The following is a 15,184-nucleotide window of genomic DNA, read 5'->3' as shown; positions in this document are numbered from 1 at the left end:
TTGAAATTTGAAATAATCAAAGTGAATAATCCGTAAAAATGCCATGCCTTAACCATTTTGCATTTTAAAATTCCTGTTCCTATCTCTTGCACAGAGGCCACTCAATTAACCACTGAACCAGCAATATTTTCAGTGCTGTGCTTGGTAATTCTTCATCTTACTGGATCACATTACTTAGAGACAACAGTCTGATCGAGGAGATCAGTTATCACTGCAGACAGATGAGTCACACCAGGACTTCTCCCATATTTTGCTGCATAAGATTTTCTGCCTGAACACACATGAGAAGTAGTGTGCAATGTCATATGCAAATCTGTCTCTGAAAGAGAGTTTTAACCTCTGGTCCTCTCCTGCCTTTGCTAAGTTGTTGGCCGCTTCTGAAAATAGCAACTTCATTAAAAAAATGTATTAATTTGGAAGGGAAGGAAGGTAAGTGCAGCTCATGCATCTCTAGAAAGCTGATGCAGAGTAAGAAGTCCCAAGAACACGGGATGCGGGATGGAAGTCTGCAGCGTGGGATGAGTGAGGTCAGCACAGCCCTTATACACTTGGCACTCAGATCTCAGCCAAAATCACCACCACACTGACTTTTTCCACAGGCAGCTTCACTCTCTGCTGATACACACATAGAGACAGAATAGGAGATGAATTTGCTCTTGTTTTTTTCTAAAACTATTTATTTTCTTCTCTTTCTTTTCTTCTTTCCTTTCCTTTTTTTTCCTGCAACTTTGAAGTTGACATTCAAGTTCAACATTTCATCATTCAAAGCTGATATCACGATACAGCTTCTACAGTCTTTTTAGAAAGCTGAAGCTACATATCTGATGTTCCACTAAAAACCCTTTCAAGTCTCCTCAAAACTAATAAAAAATAGTTGTCTTATTTGCAGCAAGCACAGTCAGCGATAACTTAAAAGCTTACGCTGAGAGTTAAGAGGCTGTCTACCTGTTTTTTAAATTTCCCTTGCATCAGCTGATAGGCTTCACTGTTAAAAAAGGAAAGGCATGTGCCTTTGCAGCCACTTAAACCTCAGACAAAATGTTCAATCACACACACACTGACTCGTTTTTACCCCATCATCAGCATGTCACTGAGAAAAAATGCAGCCAAATGTGGGCAATGCTAAAGATCCATGAAACAAATGCTTACACAGATTCGTAATCCAGGATTTAAGCAATCAATGTTCTGTAGAGCACTATTCAGCTACATAAACCCAATGAACTTCAACTTTTGTACTTCTCCTGTAAAAATATACATGAGCATATTGCCACACGGCTGCCTATATTCAGAAAACACTGCAGTTTCTCACAAAGGACCACTGACTACAGGCATCACCACTAGCAAAGGCTAAAGCCTACCTAAATAGGTTCAAATGACAAACAGGGTTAAATTTGCTGGAGGAAAAGAGGAGAATAGCAGAGAACACAGCACCAGTCCAACACTGAACTATCCGCGTATTTGTGGCAAGAATTGAGAGGCAATGCTATTATTTTGCAATCCTACTTTAAAAGGTTTTAAACTCCCTCTCCCCTGCAAACTATGGCCATAAAGTTTCCAGAAGCAATTTCCCCTGTGATATTCCAGATCAAATTCCAAGTGGAGTAAAATGATAGACCCTCCATCAAAATTCCCCTTTACAATTACAACTTTCCATTATACAAGTGGAAATTTGAATTCTTTTTAGAAGGCTACAATTACAGATTATTATGCCTCCCTCTAATTACTGCATATAAATACATACCATGCAACAGAGTTTATTGTACCCTGTTAGTGTACTTACAGTAAACAGAAACCAATATGCTTCATTCAGACCATGTATTTTGACACTCACATCAGAATTACCAATTTGTCTTCATTACCACCCTTTGCACTGTTACTGACATCCTTCTCAGAGCTGCGCTCAAGCATCACAACAGGAAGATTGATGAGACTCGTGTACACTGATCTGTGACAAAAGCAAGGCGCTTCAGAGGCACTGTTACTATTCTGATAGCACTAAGTTGGCTAAAAATTAGCTACACTAAGCCAAAACTCTGGTCCCACTTCTCCTCCTCATTACTCCTGGTACATGACTTGACCTTGAAAGGCTAAGTTGCAAAAGTATTTTTAAACCTATTGTTTTCAGTTGCTTTGTCATTCTTGAAGATATTTGAAGTTCTGACCATGCTTATTAGCAACTATTTTTATTCTTTAGAGAGGCTTTGAATAGACAAGTTTTTCACCACAACAAATGTTAAAAGATAAATCCTGAATGAATCTACAGTGCTAAATTTAAATATAGTTTGGAGGAACAGAGAGATGTTACAGATACAGTTTTCAAAACTGGCTAAATGACTTAAGAGCCTACAGCACATTCACTCATCAAGGAGAGACTAAAAAGCCTCAACATTTGCAACTTCTTATGTACTGTTATCACAAGGATGAAGAGGTCATCTCTTGCTCCAGATAATCTATCTTTCCAATCATAAAGTTTCAAAGACTATTGCTAGAATTGCACATTGAAGCCTGCAAGTCTTTTGTCTCATTCTTTTGCTAAATATAGGTCTTGCCTTAGCAATCCTCACCAAACTGAACCACCCAGCAGTGGGTACGTTTTTGCAGAGACTTTCTGTGTTGGAGGCATAAATAACCCAGCATCTGCAAGAGTGCATTCAGAAACTACTCAGGGTCAGAAAGCAGTCACTCAGATCCACTTTCCAGGCTGAATACGCAAGTCAATGAGCTGTAGCCTGGATTCAACAATCCTCTCTCATCAAGCTGTACATGTACACTGGAAAACACACCAGGAATTCTTTGTATTTTGTACGCCACAAAATAATCTGACACAACACAAGGACGCAGATTCTGCAAGAAATGGTTTAATTTTTACACTTATTATCAGATCTCCATCACTCCAGCAGCTGTTTGCATAAAATCACATAGCAAAATCACTAGAGTCTGTAAAGCTGTCAGACCAGGAATAGGAAGCATCTACCAAAAATGTGGGCAGAAAAAACAGCCAGACTATTTTTTATGCTTTTCCATAACTCAAACTCCACTAGTATTCTCTACTTCTAGCTTCTTTTTAGTAAATTAGCATAACATAGGAGCAGATAAAGCGTTAACATAATTTCAGAAGGGAATACATACACAGCAGAAGGAAGTAAAAGGAAAGAGGATGATGTTTCCAATTACTGACAGAGCATATAGGTAGAGCACCTGAAACCTGCAATTGCATCTCATTTGGAAATATATCGCTATTTTAATGTATTTGTAAAGCAAGCAAGTGACTCTCAGAGTAAGTTTTTTTGTTTCAGATGGACATTTAACTACTTCATCCCAACTACAGAATCTATAAGACAGTCTATGAAAAAAAAAAACACAAATGCTTTTGACTTGCTTCCTGTGAAAAACTAATGTATTCAAGGGGTCATTTTCCTCCCATTTCAGGCAGAACGATTCCATTAGTAAGAATCTACTAAAGCAAGAGATCATCCTGTATAAAATCCAGTGACATCCAATTTAAACCTAAGCAGAAAAATTCTACCTGATAACAAGCACTGAATAAAACCTGCAGCCTTGCAAGACGTTACAAATGTGTCAAAAAGAAATTAAGTCCTCAGCTTGGGAGCTTAAAATATAGCACTGACAATGTCACAATCAATGAAAAATCTGGGAGAAGAAATACCTTTTTTACCTCCTGCCCAAAAGCCCAAATCAAAAAACCACCATCCCCAAACAACATCAACAAATCAAACGTAAAGCTCAGTTATTATAGAGCATAGTGTATTTCAGACTTCTTCATGCATCCCGTAACTCAGACTCTAGACATATTTCTGTCCTCCATTTGGCACAAGCTCTTTGATAAGTTCAAGTCCTGTGACAGCAGCCTCAGTCACACTGAAAACATCACACGGACAGAGGTCCATCCATCTGAAGTGGATATTTACAGGAGGAAGAGAGATGCACAGGTGACCTGGGCTCAGTACTTTGCAACAGACTTGTGTACTTACAAGGGGAGTCACTCGGATTCACCTTTCCAAAGCATAGCAATTCATGCTGCTTCTGATACAGATAGAGACAGATGACTACCAAAGAGCCAACCTAAGCCAGAACAGGTGGTGGTCTGAAGATGAGCATTGGCACTACATACAATTACAGTGACTACCATCTGCCATCTTATTTCACCTAGTTTTTCTAACAACTTTTGTGTAAGAGGTGGGAATACTCTTAGTAATGGAATTTGCTCAGTATATAGTATCTGGTACGGGCATAGCGTCCCTGTCAAACTCATGCAGGGGAAAGATGGGTCTATTAAAAATAATTTAAAAGTTGTATCTAGAGTTGTGCCTCTCACACGCTGGGCAAAGGACAGCGATGGTTGCCAGGTCGAACACTAATCAGAGCTTTTCAAAGGGAGCCAAGTTTGCTCTCTTTTATACTAGAATGACTACTGAAGGAAGGGTACAAAATGAAGCTAAAGGCAAATACTGTACTACTGGGAGACCACGGTTGTCTCGGTAATTAAGGCCTCCCCAGGGGGTTAATTACACACAGAGACAGATAGGCATTTTAGAAAAGGTTTTCTGAGTGTGCCACAGAAATGGGCATGGCTTGGCTAGCCTGGGTCTGAATCTCGAACAGCTTATTTGCTCTGATCCCTAGGAACGCTCCTCCCGGGAGTTGGTGCTAGTCCATAGACACCACTCCCAGGTGGTTTTATAAACAGTGTTGTCCTCTCCCCACTTCTCCAGGACACATTGCTCAGATGTTTCTCTTTTCTGTAGCCTGCCCTCCACTCCCGTTTCACAAACCTTGGAGCACCCTATGACATCAGTTTCCCTCTAGAGCACCTTCGGTCCTTAAGATCTTGCAGATAGTTATTGATTTCAGACAAGATAAAATCCAGGGGAAGTATAATAGCAATCTATATTGATGACTAAAACCTAATTCCTGTAAGTAATAAGTTTTTCTTTTTGCTTTTAATAGTAACACTTCCCTGTATGTATGGGAATCCTCTGGCAAATATGAATTTGGCATGTTTCACTGGGGTCTCAGAGGCAAACATATAAATGCTGAATAGACTTACAGACCTAAGAGTCTCATCAATAGATATATTTCAAAATCAATACCAATTTCATTCAGTTTGTGACCTCTAAGAGTATAAACTAGAAAGCTTGCAGTTATTGGAACACATGATTACTAACATTCCAACTAAATAAATCCTAAAAAGGGGAAAATCCTTTTATTTCTCTGTATTTGTTTCTGGCCTGGAATTTTAAGAAACTGCAGAGAACTATCAAGACAAAAAAAAAACCCCAAACTTGTACAGTAATAAATTAACCCTTCTCTCCCATGTTCTGCAGGAACTACAATAATTTGGGATTTCTAATAAACAAAATAACCATGGAATATGTGAAAGTATATTTGACTACATTTTGTTCCATGATGATGACTGCATTAGAACTATTTTGTTCAGACATTTTAAAATTTGTATGGATTTGAAGATAGTTTCCTAAAATACATAGTAAGGATGATTATGTGGGACAACATGGTTCTTTTTCACTTGTACCAACATGAATCAAGAATTCCTTATTTTACAAATATACAAGAGAACAGTGTCAAGGTTCTTCTACCAAAAGGAAAAAGCCCACAGCGTGTGTACAGGAATGTCAAAAAAAACTACATGTGTCAAAACCAGTAGTTTACAAGTATATAATTCCACACCCAACATATGTGGATGGTTTAGACACATTTTTTAGAGGGCAACTTTTAACTCAACAATTATCATTGACAGTCCTGTTAAGAGAAAGTTGAGAAATTATTAATTGATTCAAAGTTTGCTGTCATCTGAAATAGTAGTCTGTATGTTAGATCTGAGTAACCATTTTTATCCTGAGAGACTGAAAATCTTGGCAGGGTTGGGGTGATTCCACCAACCTGAAAAAAAACCTCCATATTGTAAATTTCTGTCACAAATACAATTTAAGGGCTATAACTAAAGCACATTAGAAGTGGAAAACAAATGTTGTGCACATTTGTTCAGTTTTCTCCTGTGCTTGTGAATTGCAAAATGTATTATTTGTTCTGTGTAATCAGACAATCCCCAGCTTTGTGCAAGACTGTCATACACTACCAGAAAGGAGAATACCACTCTCCTGGAACAGGAAGAAGTGATTTTAAAGTACAAAAATCAGTTAACCTTTTAACATATATTTTCCACTTAATCTTACCTCCAAAAAATGCTCTGCTTGCTGCTCCCGATCCAATTTTCTTGATGTGGTTGTAATCAGACCTGTGAAAAAAGGACGATATTTGATTGTCAATACCCATTGAAAATATATGTCTCTATTGACCACAAGAAATAAATTCATTTTCAAACACTCAAAGGGAAAAAATCTATTTGAAGCTATATCAGACACAGATTTCTTGACAACTGTCAAGCATTTTCTTTCTCTGTGCAGCCATTATGACTTTCTGACTAACAATGAAACTTTAAAGAAAAATGTTGTGAGAAAAGTAACTGAAAAACAGTTTGCTATGTATCTACAGTTAACATGCTACATTTATTACAGTGAATAAAAAAACTTACTAAAGAATCACTATTTGCCTTATGATTAAGTGCTTCAATGAATCATTTGCATTTGACTGAAATCCTGCTGTAAAAAACCTCATTAAAGATTTCAGAGTTCTCAAACAATTAATGGGATCGGATGCTGATTGCTTCCACGCCAAGAATACTTGACAAAGAAGGTTATTTCTGTAATAACTACTTGTATACATAATGATTTCCAAATGTAATCATTCTAATGCATTAAAGGTTTTGTACTACAATTTCATCAATTTGTTCTGTGCTCAAATTGAGTCTTTAAAATAAAGTACCTTTTTACATGAGGATCATCTAGATATCTTTAAAAAAAAAAACCAACAGTGAAGGAATGTACTTTCATATTTTATTAACCTCTTATGAGAGTTATACCAAGGAAAGAAAATGAAACACTTCCAAAGTTCCCTCAAGAAATGTGATGAATATCTTCGATGAACATAGCTTAAGTTTCTTATTTTGTTCTCACTAGAGATTTAAAGGGCAGATTTGAGTTTTCCCTCATAGAAAACATTTATTTGAATAGGAAAATGCATCATGTGCTTGTTCTGTGATTCTGACGAGCGTAAAGGGACCAACATTTTGTAGAGATAAAGCTGCTTTTGGAAACAAAATGAGTGGACAAAGTCATTCTCAAGAATTCCTTGTCTCTAAGACTACCAAGGAAGACAAGACTCTCTGGATAAATACTCCCTGGATTACCTATTATTTATTTAATTAGACCAACCAAACATCTAAACATAAACCCATGATGACTCTAAATTCTTCAAAAAGTCATTGACAACCAGCTGAACATGAGCCAGCAGTGTGCCCAGGTGGCCAAGAAGGCCAATGGCATCCTGGCTTGTATCAGAATTAGTGTGGTCAGAAGGACCAGGACAGTGATTGTCTTCCTATACTAGCACTGGTGAGGCCATACCTCGAGTGCTGTGTTCAGTTTTGGGCCCCTCACTACAAGAGGGACATTGAGGTGCTGGAGCATGTCCAGAGACAGGAAACGGAGCTGGTGAAGGCCTGGAGCATAAGCCTGATGAGAACCACCTGAGGGAACTGAGGTTGTTTAATCTGGAGAAGAGAAGGCTGAGAGGAGACATAATCGATCTCTACAATTCCCTGAAAGGAGGTTGTATTGAGGCGGGGGTTGGTCTCTTCTCCCAAGTAACAAGTGATAGGGCAAGAGGAAATGGCCAGAGGAGTTTTAGATTGGATATCAGGAAAAATTTCTTCACTGAAATAGTTGCTAGACACTGGCACAGGCTGCTCAGGGATGTGGTGGAGTGAGCATACCTGGAGATATTGAAAAGCCATATAGCTGAAGTACTGAGGGACATGGTTTAGTAGTGGGTTTGGCAGTGTGAGCTTAGTGGTTGGACTCGACGACCTTAAAGGTCTTTTCCAACCTAAATGATTCTATGATTCTATGAAATAGCAATATCCTTCACTTAATCACTTCGTAATCTGGATGAGACAACCAGAGATTTGGTGTAGGCAACAAGGTAGACCTGCTTTATAGCTTAGGTGTAGCCATAGTGACATGGAAACAAGAGCGAGAGCAAGACTAAGACATCCTGACAGTAACCAATACACCAGCCTATACAATATTAAGCCAATGCATCATTTAGGAAATAAATCACAAGGCAGGACTCAGACTTGTGGCCAAGGCATTTGAGCAACACTTAGCACTGACCCTTGGGATAATGCTCTTAACATAGCACAGATGAAAAGTGAACAAAATAAAAAAAGTTGGGTGAAAGTGATCAAAACCCACATAAGTTACTTTGCAACCCATGAAACATGGAAATACCAGAGTGCAAATGAAGAAATATTTGTACTAGAAAAAAGAAGACTAAGAGGAGATCTCATAAATATTTACAAATATCTAAATGGTGAGCGTCAGTAGATTGGATCATCCCTTTTTTCGATGGTATCTAGCAACAGGACAAGGGGTAATGGGATGAAGCTGGAATACAAAAAGTTCGATTTAAATATAAAAAAAATCTATTTTACTGTTCAGGTGAGGGAGCCCTGGCACAGGCTGCCCAGAGGGGTTGTGGAGTCTCCTTCTTTGAAGGTCTTCAAGACCCGCCTGGACACATTCCTATGTGACCTGATCTAGGTGGACCTGCTTCTGCAGCAGGGTTGGACTGGATGATCTCTGAAGGTCCCTTCCAAACCCTACCATTCTATGATTCTATGATGAACCATAACTTACTAGTGATGGTGACTTGATCATAGATCTCAGAGTTAATATCAAGTATGTGTGTGGGTGCATGTATGTGTGTGTGTGTCCTCGTGTGTGTCTGTACAGATGACTGAAGATGACACAAAATCAAGAATAGTTATGAATTCAACAGCATGACTATTGCTTTCTTATATTTTTTTCATAAAAAATTACATCTATATTAATAACAAAGCCAGTAAACCTGGAAGAAAGAACAGAAACTTGTTGGTTCTACTGTGTCAGCTAAAGTATGTCTTCTTATTCAGAAGTGGTACAATATTCTGTCTCAAACTGAGACTTTTGTGACATATTGCATTTTTGAATAGTAGTTTGCTTAAACATGTGGGTATGCTAAATGTCTGCATCTGAGGAATACCCCAAAGTATATCTTGCTCTCTGATGATATGCAGGTAATAGGCTCAATCTAGCACAATTCTACAGCAATCAGAGAATCTTTGTAAATTTATGCTAGCTAAGAATCTCTCTGAAATGAATGTAATTGTTGCATTTTTATTTTTAGTCAAAAATAGATGAAAAAGCACAGCAAACTTATTTAACATAAAAGGCAAACAATTTAACAAAGCAAGGCAAACAAATCTATATTCAAATGTAATTTGGGGCCAACATCTTTAATTTAAAAAAAATCAGTAACTATATTTCCATTTGCATATCCAAATTATTCCTTCCTCAGGAGGTTGTAATACTGTTTCTTGGCTTTTTTTTTTAACACTTTCTGCTCTGGAAAACTCAAGGCATTTGCTTCCTCAGTTCTTGCAGAAAGGGTGATGGAACCTGGACAAATGCAAATCTGCCTGCTAACTGCCTTCAATTCTTTCATTAGAGCGACCAATTGCCATTTAGGATTTTCCAACTGAATAATTAATCCTCTGCCTTCAGTTTGTTCTCCTGTTTCACAGAAGAGTCCTCATACAAATAAAACAACTGTGTGCCTGTGTGTGTTTAAGTTGATCGACCATGCTATACAAATACATCTATGCTGTATATACAGTCAAATATTTGAGTATGTACGTGTGTGAGATCTTCCACATACCCAACGCAGTGAATGTTAAAAATTATCCTAAAATACACATATTATCAGAGGTCTGTTGAGCTCTGAGGTTTATTGATGGTCATTCTTTCAATATATATGCATTATTTGAAGTATTTGTGTTAGAAAAAAATAATTCATGGACTTAGTCACAGAAGAAAAAAAAAATCATTGGCGGCTGTTAATTGCAAAGGCTATGGCAGAGGAAATCTCTAAGCAGTGGATGACTTGAACAGTAGTACCCCAAGCAAAAAGGTTGCTGTGAGTTTTCTTCTGATGCTTATTCTCTATGCATCCAGAGCAGCCCCAGGCTGTAGGTGTGATAGGGAACTAAACTGACCTTTGGCTTAGAAAGAAATTCCCATATTTTTCAATACTACAGCACTTAGGGACCAAAAATCAGTTTGCCACAGGCTATTTTCTCACACAGATTGAATTTCCCTAATATGGCTATGAAGGCAAGGAGAGTTCAATAGCCTTCTCCTTATGAAATTAAATTATTTTCATTCAACCTATGGATGGATAACCTTACTTGAACTGTTTCCTGAAGTACTACTTAAAAGATAACAGGATCTGGTATGCAGAGACAGCATATTTTACTGTTATCTCTGGAAGTGTTGTAAAATTTATGGTATAAAGACAAAATTATCAAGAAATGAAATTTTAAAGAATTCTCCTATCAATTTCTCATTTCCAAACTTTGTGTAGATGAAATATGAAAAGAGCATATTAACGATAGGACAAGGGGCAACAGGTAAAAGCTGGAACATAAGAGGTTCCAAAGAAATACAAGGAAGAATTTCTTCACTGTGAGGTTGACAGAGCACTTGCAGTTGTCGAGTCTCCTTCTCTGGAGACATTCAAAACCCATCTGGACGAGTTCCTGTGTGACCTACTCTGTCCTACTCTGGCAGGGGGCTTGGACTAGATAATCTGAGGTCCCTTCCAACGCTTGAGATTCTGTGATTCTATGACAAGTAACAAGCAAGCTAAAGTAAAGCGAGCCCCAAGTGCTCCTCTGCTTTAAGCCAGTCTTCCCTGGCAAAAGACTAACAGAATACAATTTACTGCATGTTTTACTATCTATTATTAAAACAACTTTTTTGCTTTCTGCTATGCATCGTCATCAAAAAATCTTTTCATTAAAAATATACATGTGCAGGACTGGTTAGAAATGTGACTATGGACTTCAGGTTATTATGCAGGGTTTGAGAGAAAACTTCAGACTATATTGCCTGGCTGCAAGTCATAGCTGTAGATGCTTTACAGCCTCTCCACTTGCGGTGTTAGGGTCTCCCACCAGGACTGCCAGGCAGCACAGGACCATACATGTCAGGGCTTAGACATCACACACACACACAAAGATGATTTGGATGGATTAGTTGAGGTCTCCTCTCAAAACTTTCCAGTCCCTGGTTACCAGGGGGTAACTTTCTCCTCATTAAGATGCTGATGCCCATCTTCAAGGAGAATCATTTTGAATTGGAAACAAGAATACAGTCAGAGAGCTTTCTCCACAGAGTTATTTGCCCCACAGGATACTCTGAACATCCTGCAACACTGATGCTATCTTGGCATCACAGTCCAAAGAGGATGCAGCTCCCAGTCTGCCTTTCTCAAATACTGTGAGGAACAAAGATACAGACAGAAAACTGCATGAATGTATGAAAGGAAATATTCTGTAGAGTTACCCCTGAAAGCTCTGCTTGGGGAAAAAAACACCTTGGGATTGTTTGACAAAAATATGGGCCTTTTAATCTAACAAGTGAAACAGACAAAAGGAATATGTAAAACAAACACTGCTTTTCCAAAAGTGCTCCATAAATACAGCTGCTGGTTACATTTGCTGATCGTTCAACAGAGCCCCTAGGCTGAATTTGCAGAAATTCATATGGGAATGTATGAGTTTACTGCCAAATTTACTAGAAATATCTAATATTTATTTGCAGAACACACACAAAGGTATGACCACAACCTTTTCCATACCTATACGAAACACAGTAAAGAGTATACATCTGTTAAGAAGTATAGCCTTGGCTATCAGCTGTCCTGCTACTCTTTGAAAGTAAATTTAGGCTTTGTAATGAAAAAAACAAGGGACAGCCACAATAAATAGCATTAGGATTTCCACCATATATTTAGGAAAGTAAAACTATTGCGTATTGCTAACCACAGAAATGCTGAAATGAACAGCAATAACCAGAGTAATTTTATTACCCACAGGCAGTGAGAGGCGTTGTAAACACTCTAACAGCACATTCATCTCCTGCAATAAATTAGGGATCGACAAAATGAAATTGAATTTCAAAGATAAATGATAGAAAACGATGTACATTTTACTTGGAGATGTAAACAAACATATCATTTTATATAATTACACATGTAAACCCCTAATTTAGAAAGGCTGTATTCTGATCTAAATGAATGATACTTCATTGAACAAGAAAGAGGACTCACCAGGCGAGCCTGTGCAATTATATGGAGGACTGCTGCCTTATTGTTTTTCCTGAGGTGACAATGAGAGGGAAATGACCTCTTTGAAACAAGCTAGGTATAAAAAATGATTGGTTTTAAAAACAGTCATGTTTTCTAATGTGTGGTTATGTCTGAGGGGAAAAAAAAAAGAGAGGAGAAAAAAAAAGGAGATGCTGAAGCAAAACCTTTTTATTCCTCTTTGGTTGTCCCTTCTGTCTCTCTTTAGAGTTCCTTCAGCTTATTGCTGAAAATATCAAAACTCTGCACAAAATGCACAGCAAACATTTACTTCAGAGAAGAATTTGGATTACGCTTTCCTTTACAGGCAGATTCTGGCTTTTTTTGTTCCTAGAATCTGTTTAAAATGACAATATGGTGTGACAGTCTGTTCAGCCTGGTGGTACAGGGGACTCGGAGGGACTCCCTTTTATCCCTTCAGAACTCAGCCAGCACAGTCCTCAGCAACTGCAGGAAAAGCCACTACTCTCTTAAATATTCCTCTCCATTTCAAAAGTGGCCAGGTTTTCTCCCCACGTTACTCCTGGAAGGCTGTTTGGGAATATGACCACATGGTTGAAAACCCTGGTTTCCAGACAGACTGTGTTTATGAGCAATTCATATCTTCATTTTGGTCAACTAAACAAGCCAAGTTCTTTTGGCTTCCTCTCACCTAAAGAATGAACCGTTGCCCTTCCAGCCCACATCCCTTCTAGGCCTGGTGGATGGAGTTTGAACACTGTGCTCCACACGACAGCTACACAGTCCCACTAAAGCAGCTTGACTACTGCTGGCAGTGGATGCACATTTAGCAGAGAGTGGCAGTCTTGTTATTAGTCCTGAAATGCACTGTGTAGTTTCTTCTGCTAATGAATTTCTACTCTTTAAACTCCCAGAGATCCTTCCTTTATTTTCCCCCCCCAGCCTCTCCTGTTTGAATGATGCCTGCTAACTCTGGATCAGAGCAAACTTCCACTCTTGAAGCCAGCATCACTGAAGAAACCACCAAATAAGATCATTCGTCTAGCCAATATTTGAAGTAATCTGTTAACGCATGCCCTTCAGCATGCAAATTCCTCTTTCAAGACTCATAATTTTTATTTCCTCTTTAGCCAGGCCCATGTGCACACATCAATTTGACTATTAATCTCCATGTCCTTGTACCTAATAAATTCTGCAGTGCAACCGTATCAAATGTATTACTAAAGTCCATGTAGATGACACACAGAGCATTTCTTAGAACATCATTTATCTTACCAATGACATCAAGATAGGCTGATACGATTTACTTCTGGTGAACCCATGAGCACTTTTATCCCACTTTCTATTTATTTTCATGTTTTTAATCATACTGTCCTTCAAAATGCGTTCAAAAGCCTTGGAGATGACAGAGGTCAGACAAATAGTTCTGTGACTTCAAGGCTTATTTCTTCACCCTGTCTTCCTGCTCTTTACCACTGACATTTTATTTGTTATCTCCCAATAGTATGGCTGAAATTTGATAATAGTCACTTGCTACCAATAGTTACTTGCTACCAGAGTCCAATCTAAGGTGCCAGTTCTTTCACATTTCTGGAGTGGAGATTATCATAGTTATCCTTACTTGCTAAAAGAGAGATGACAGTGAGTTGAGTTTGGCCAGGAAGGAGCCAAATCTCAAATGGCTGTGAAAAGCAGGATGGAATCTGTTAATATGCTTATGTCAAACCACAGCCACCATCTGACTGTGGCAGCTTTGGACCACAAATAGTTTCAAGCATCTCAGTCAAGTGTCTGAACTCAGGCAGGAGGAAGGTACTGCTCAAACTGCAACCCCAAAAAGCCTATTGCAAAAATGATCTCTCAGGGATAGGGTGGCAGAGCCATCATCAAACACACAGAGTCTGCCATCCACAGCTGCAATTTTTAAATGAAAAGACTGACAATACTCCAAGTGCCCAAATTGCACTTGCTACTCTAGCACAACTGGCAATTTCTCCACAGTGTCATTGTAGCCTGAGTTATCTCTTAGGGCTGTGATGCTCTGAAACAACTAAGCACATGCCCTTGAGGGATTGTCATGCAGAGGCTTAGCTTTCCTAAAACACTTCACAGAGAGGTTCACAGTTTTTGGGATAAGAATGTTTTCAAGTTCAAATCCTTTATTTAGGGTCAAATGAATACAAAGGAACAGAAATAGCATTCGTATCTTCTTTCTTTTCTTCCCTTAAGAAGTGCAGTGCCACCTAAAAACCTAATTGCTAATACGATGTCTCAGCACAGATTTTAACATCCCCCTGCATCGCTTTCATTTTCAGGGAGAAATTACAGAACCCTATTTGGGTTATAATTAGCATATAATTATTACTGGCAGGAATAGCTATAAATACATATCTAACTCATGGCTAGCTTAGTAACCAGCACATATAATCATAATACAATTTTCTTAATTTTTTTGTGCACAAAGGCCTCTTGATTTTGCAGAAAGCGATGACTGAGCCTAACTAGGCTCTGGTTATAATTTATGCTAATTAATTTCACTGTTTGCAAGAAAGAAGACTTATATAACATCCATGGTGTGGGTGGGTGGTGCCACTTTCAGTGGAAAGAGGCTATGCAAGTACATCATGAATTATTGTTCAGTCTTTCTCTGGCATATTATGATGTAATAACAAAGGAAGGAAAAAATAGTAAGAAGAAAAGGTCTCCAATGTATGCTTTTGTATACAGTAGGCATAGGGCACAGCATGATGGAGTTCTGGTATTTTCCATCCTCGATTGTGGAGGAGGTGTGGAGGGTGCACAGGGCACAGCTGTCAGTTTTTCCTCCTAATCTAGACACCCTCATTACCTTTTAAAGAAAAGTGATTTTGCATTTTTT

General features: G+C 38.4%; 1 protein-coding gene across 3 annotated transcripts in view; it reads right to left on the bottom strand.

Annotated features, from left to right (window-relative positions):
- FAT3 (FAT atypical cadherin 3) overlaps window positions 1–15,184 on the bottom strand; it is a 320,884-nt gene that overhangs the window by 122,599 nt on the left and 183,101 nt on the right. For all 3 annotated transcript variants that reach the window (XM_062020375.1, XM_062020376.1, XM_062020379.1), the window contains exon 3: window positions 6,213–6,274. In XM_062020375.1, the coding sequence (XP_061876359.1) occupies window positions 6,213–6,274 (62 nt within the window). The remainder of the gene's footprint in view (window positions 1–6,212; window positions 6,275–15,184) is intronic.

This window comes from Colius striatus, chromosome 1, assembly GCF_028858725.1.
Source record: "Colius striatus isolate bColStr4 chromosome 1, bColStr4.1.hap1, whole genome shotgun sequence".
NCBI lineage: Eukaryota > Metazoa > Chordata > Aves > Coliiformes > Coliidae > Colius > Colius striatus.
The sequence above is the reverse complement of the archived record's forward strand: the minus strand, read 5'-3'. Positions and strand labels throughout refer to the sequence as shown.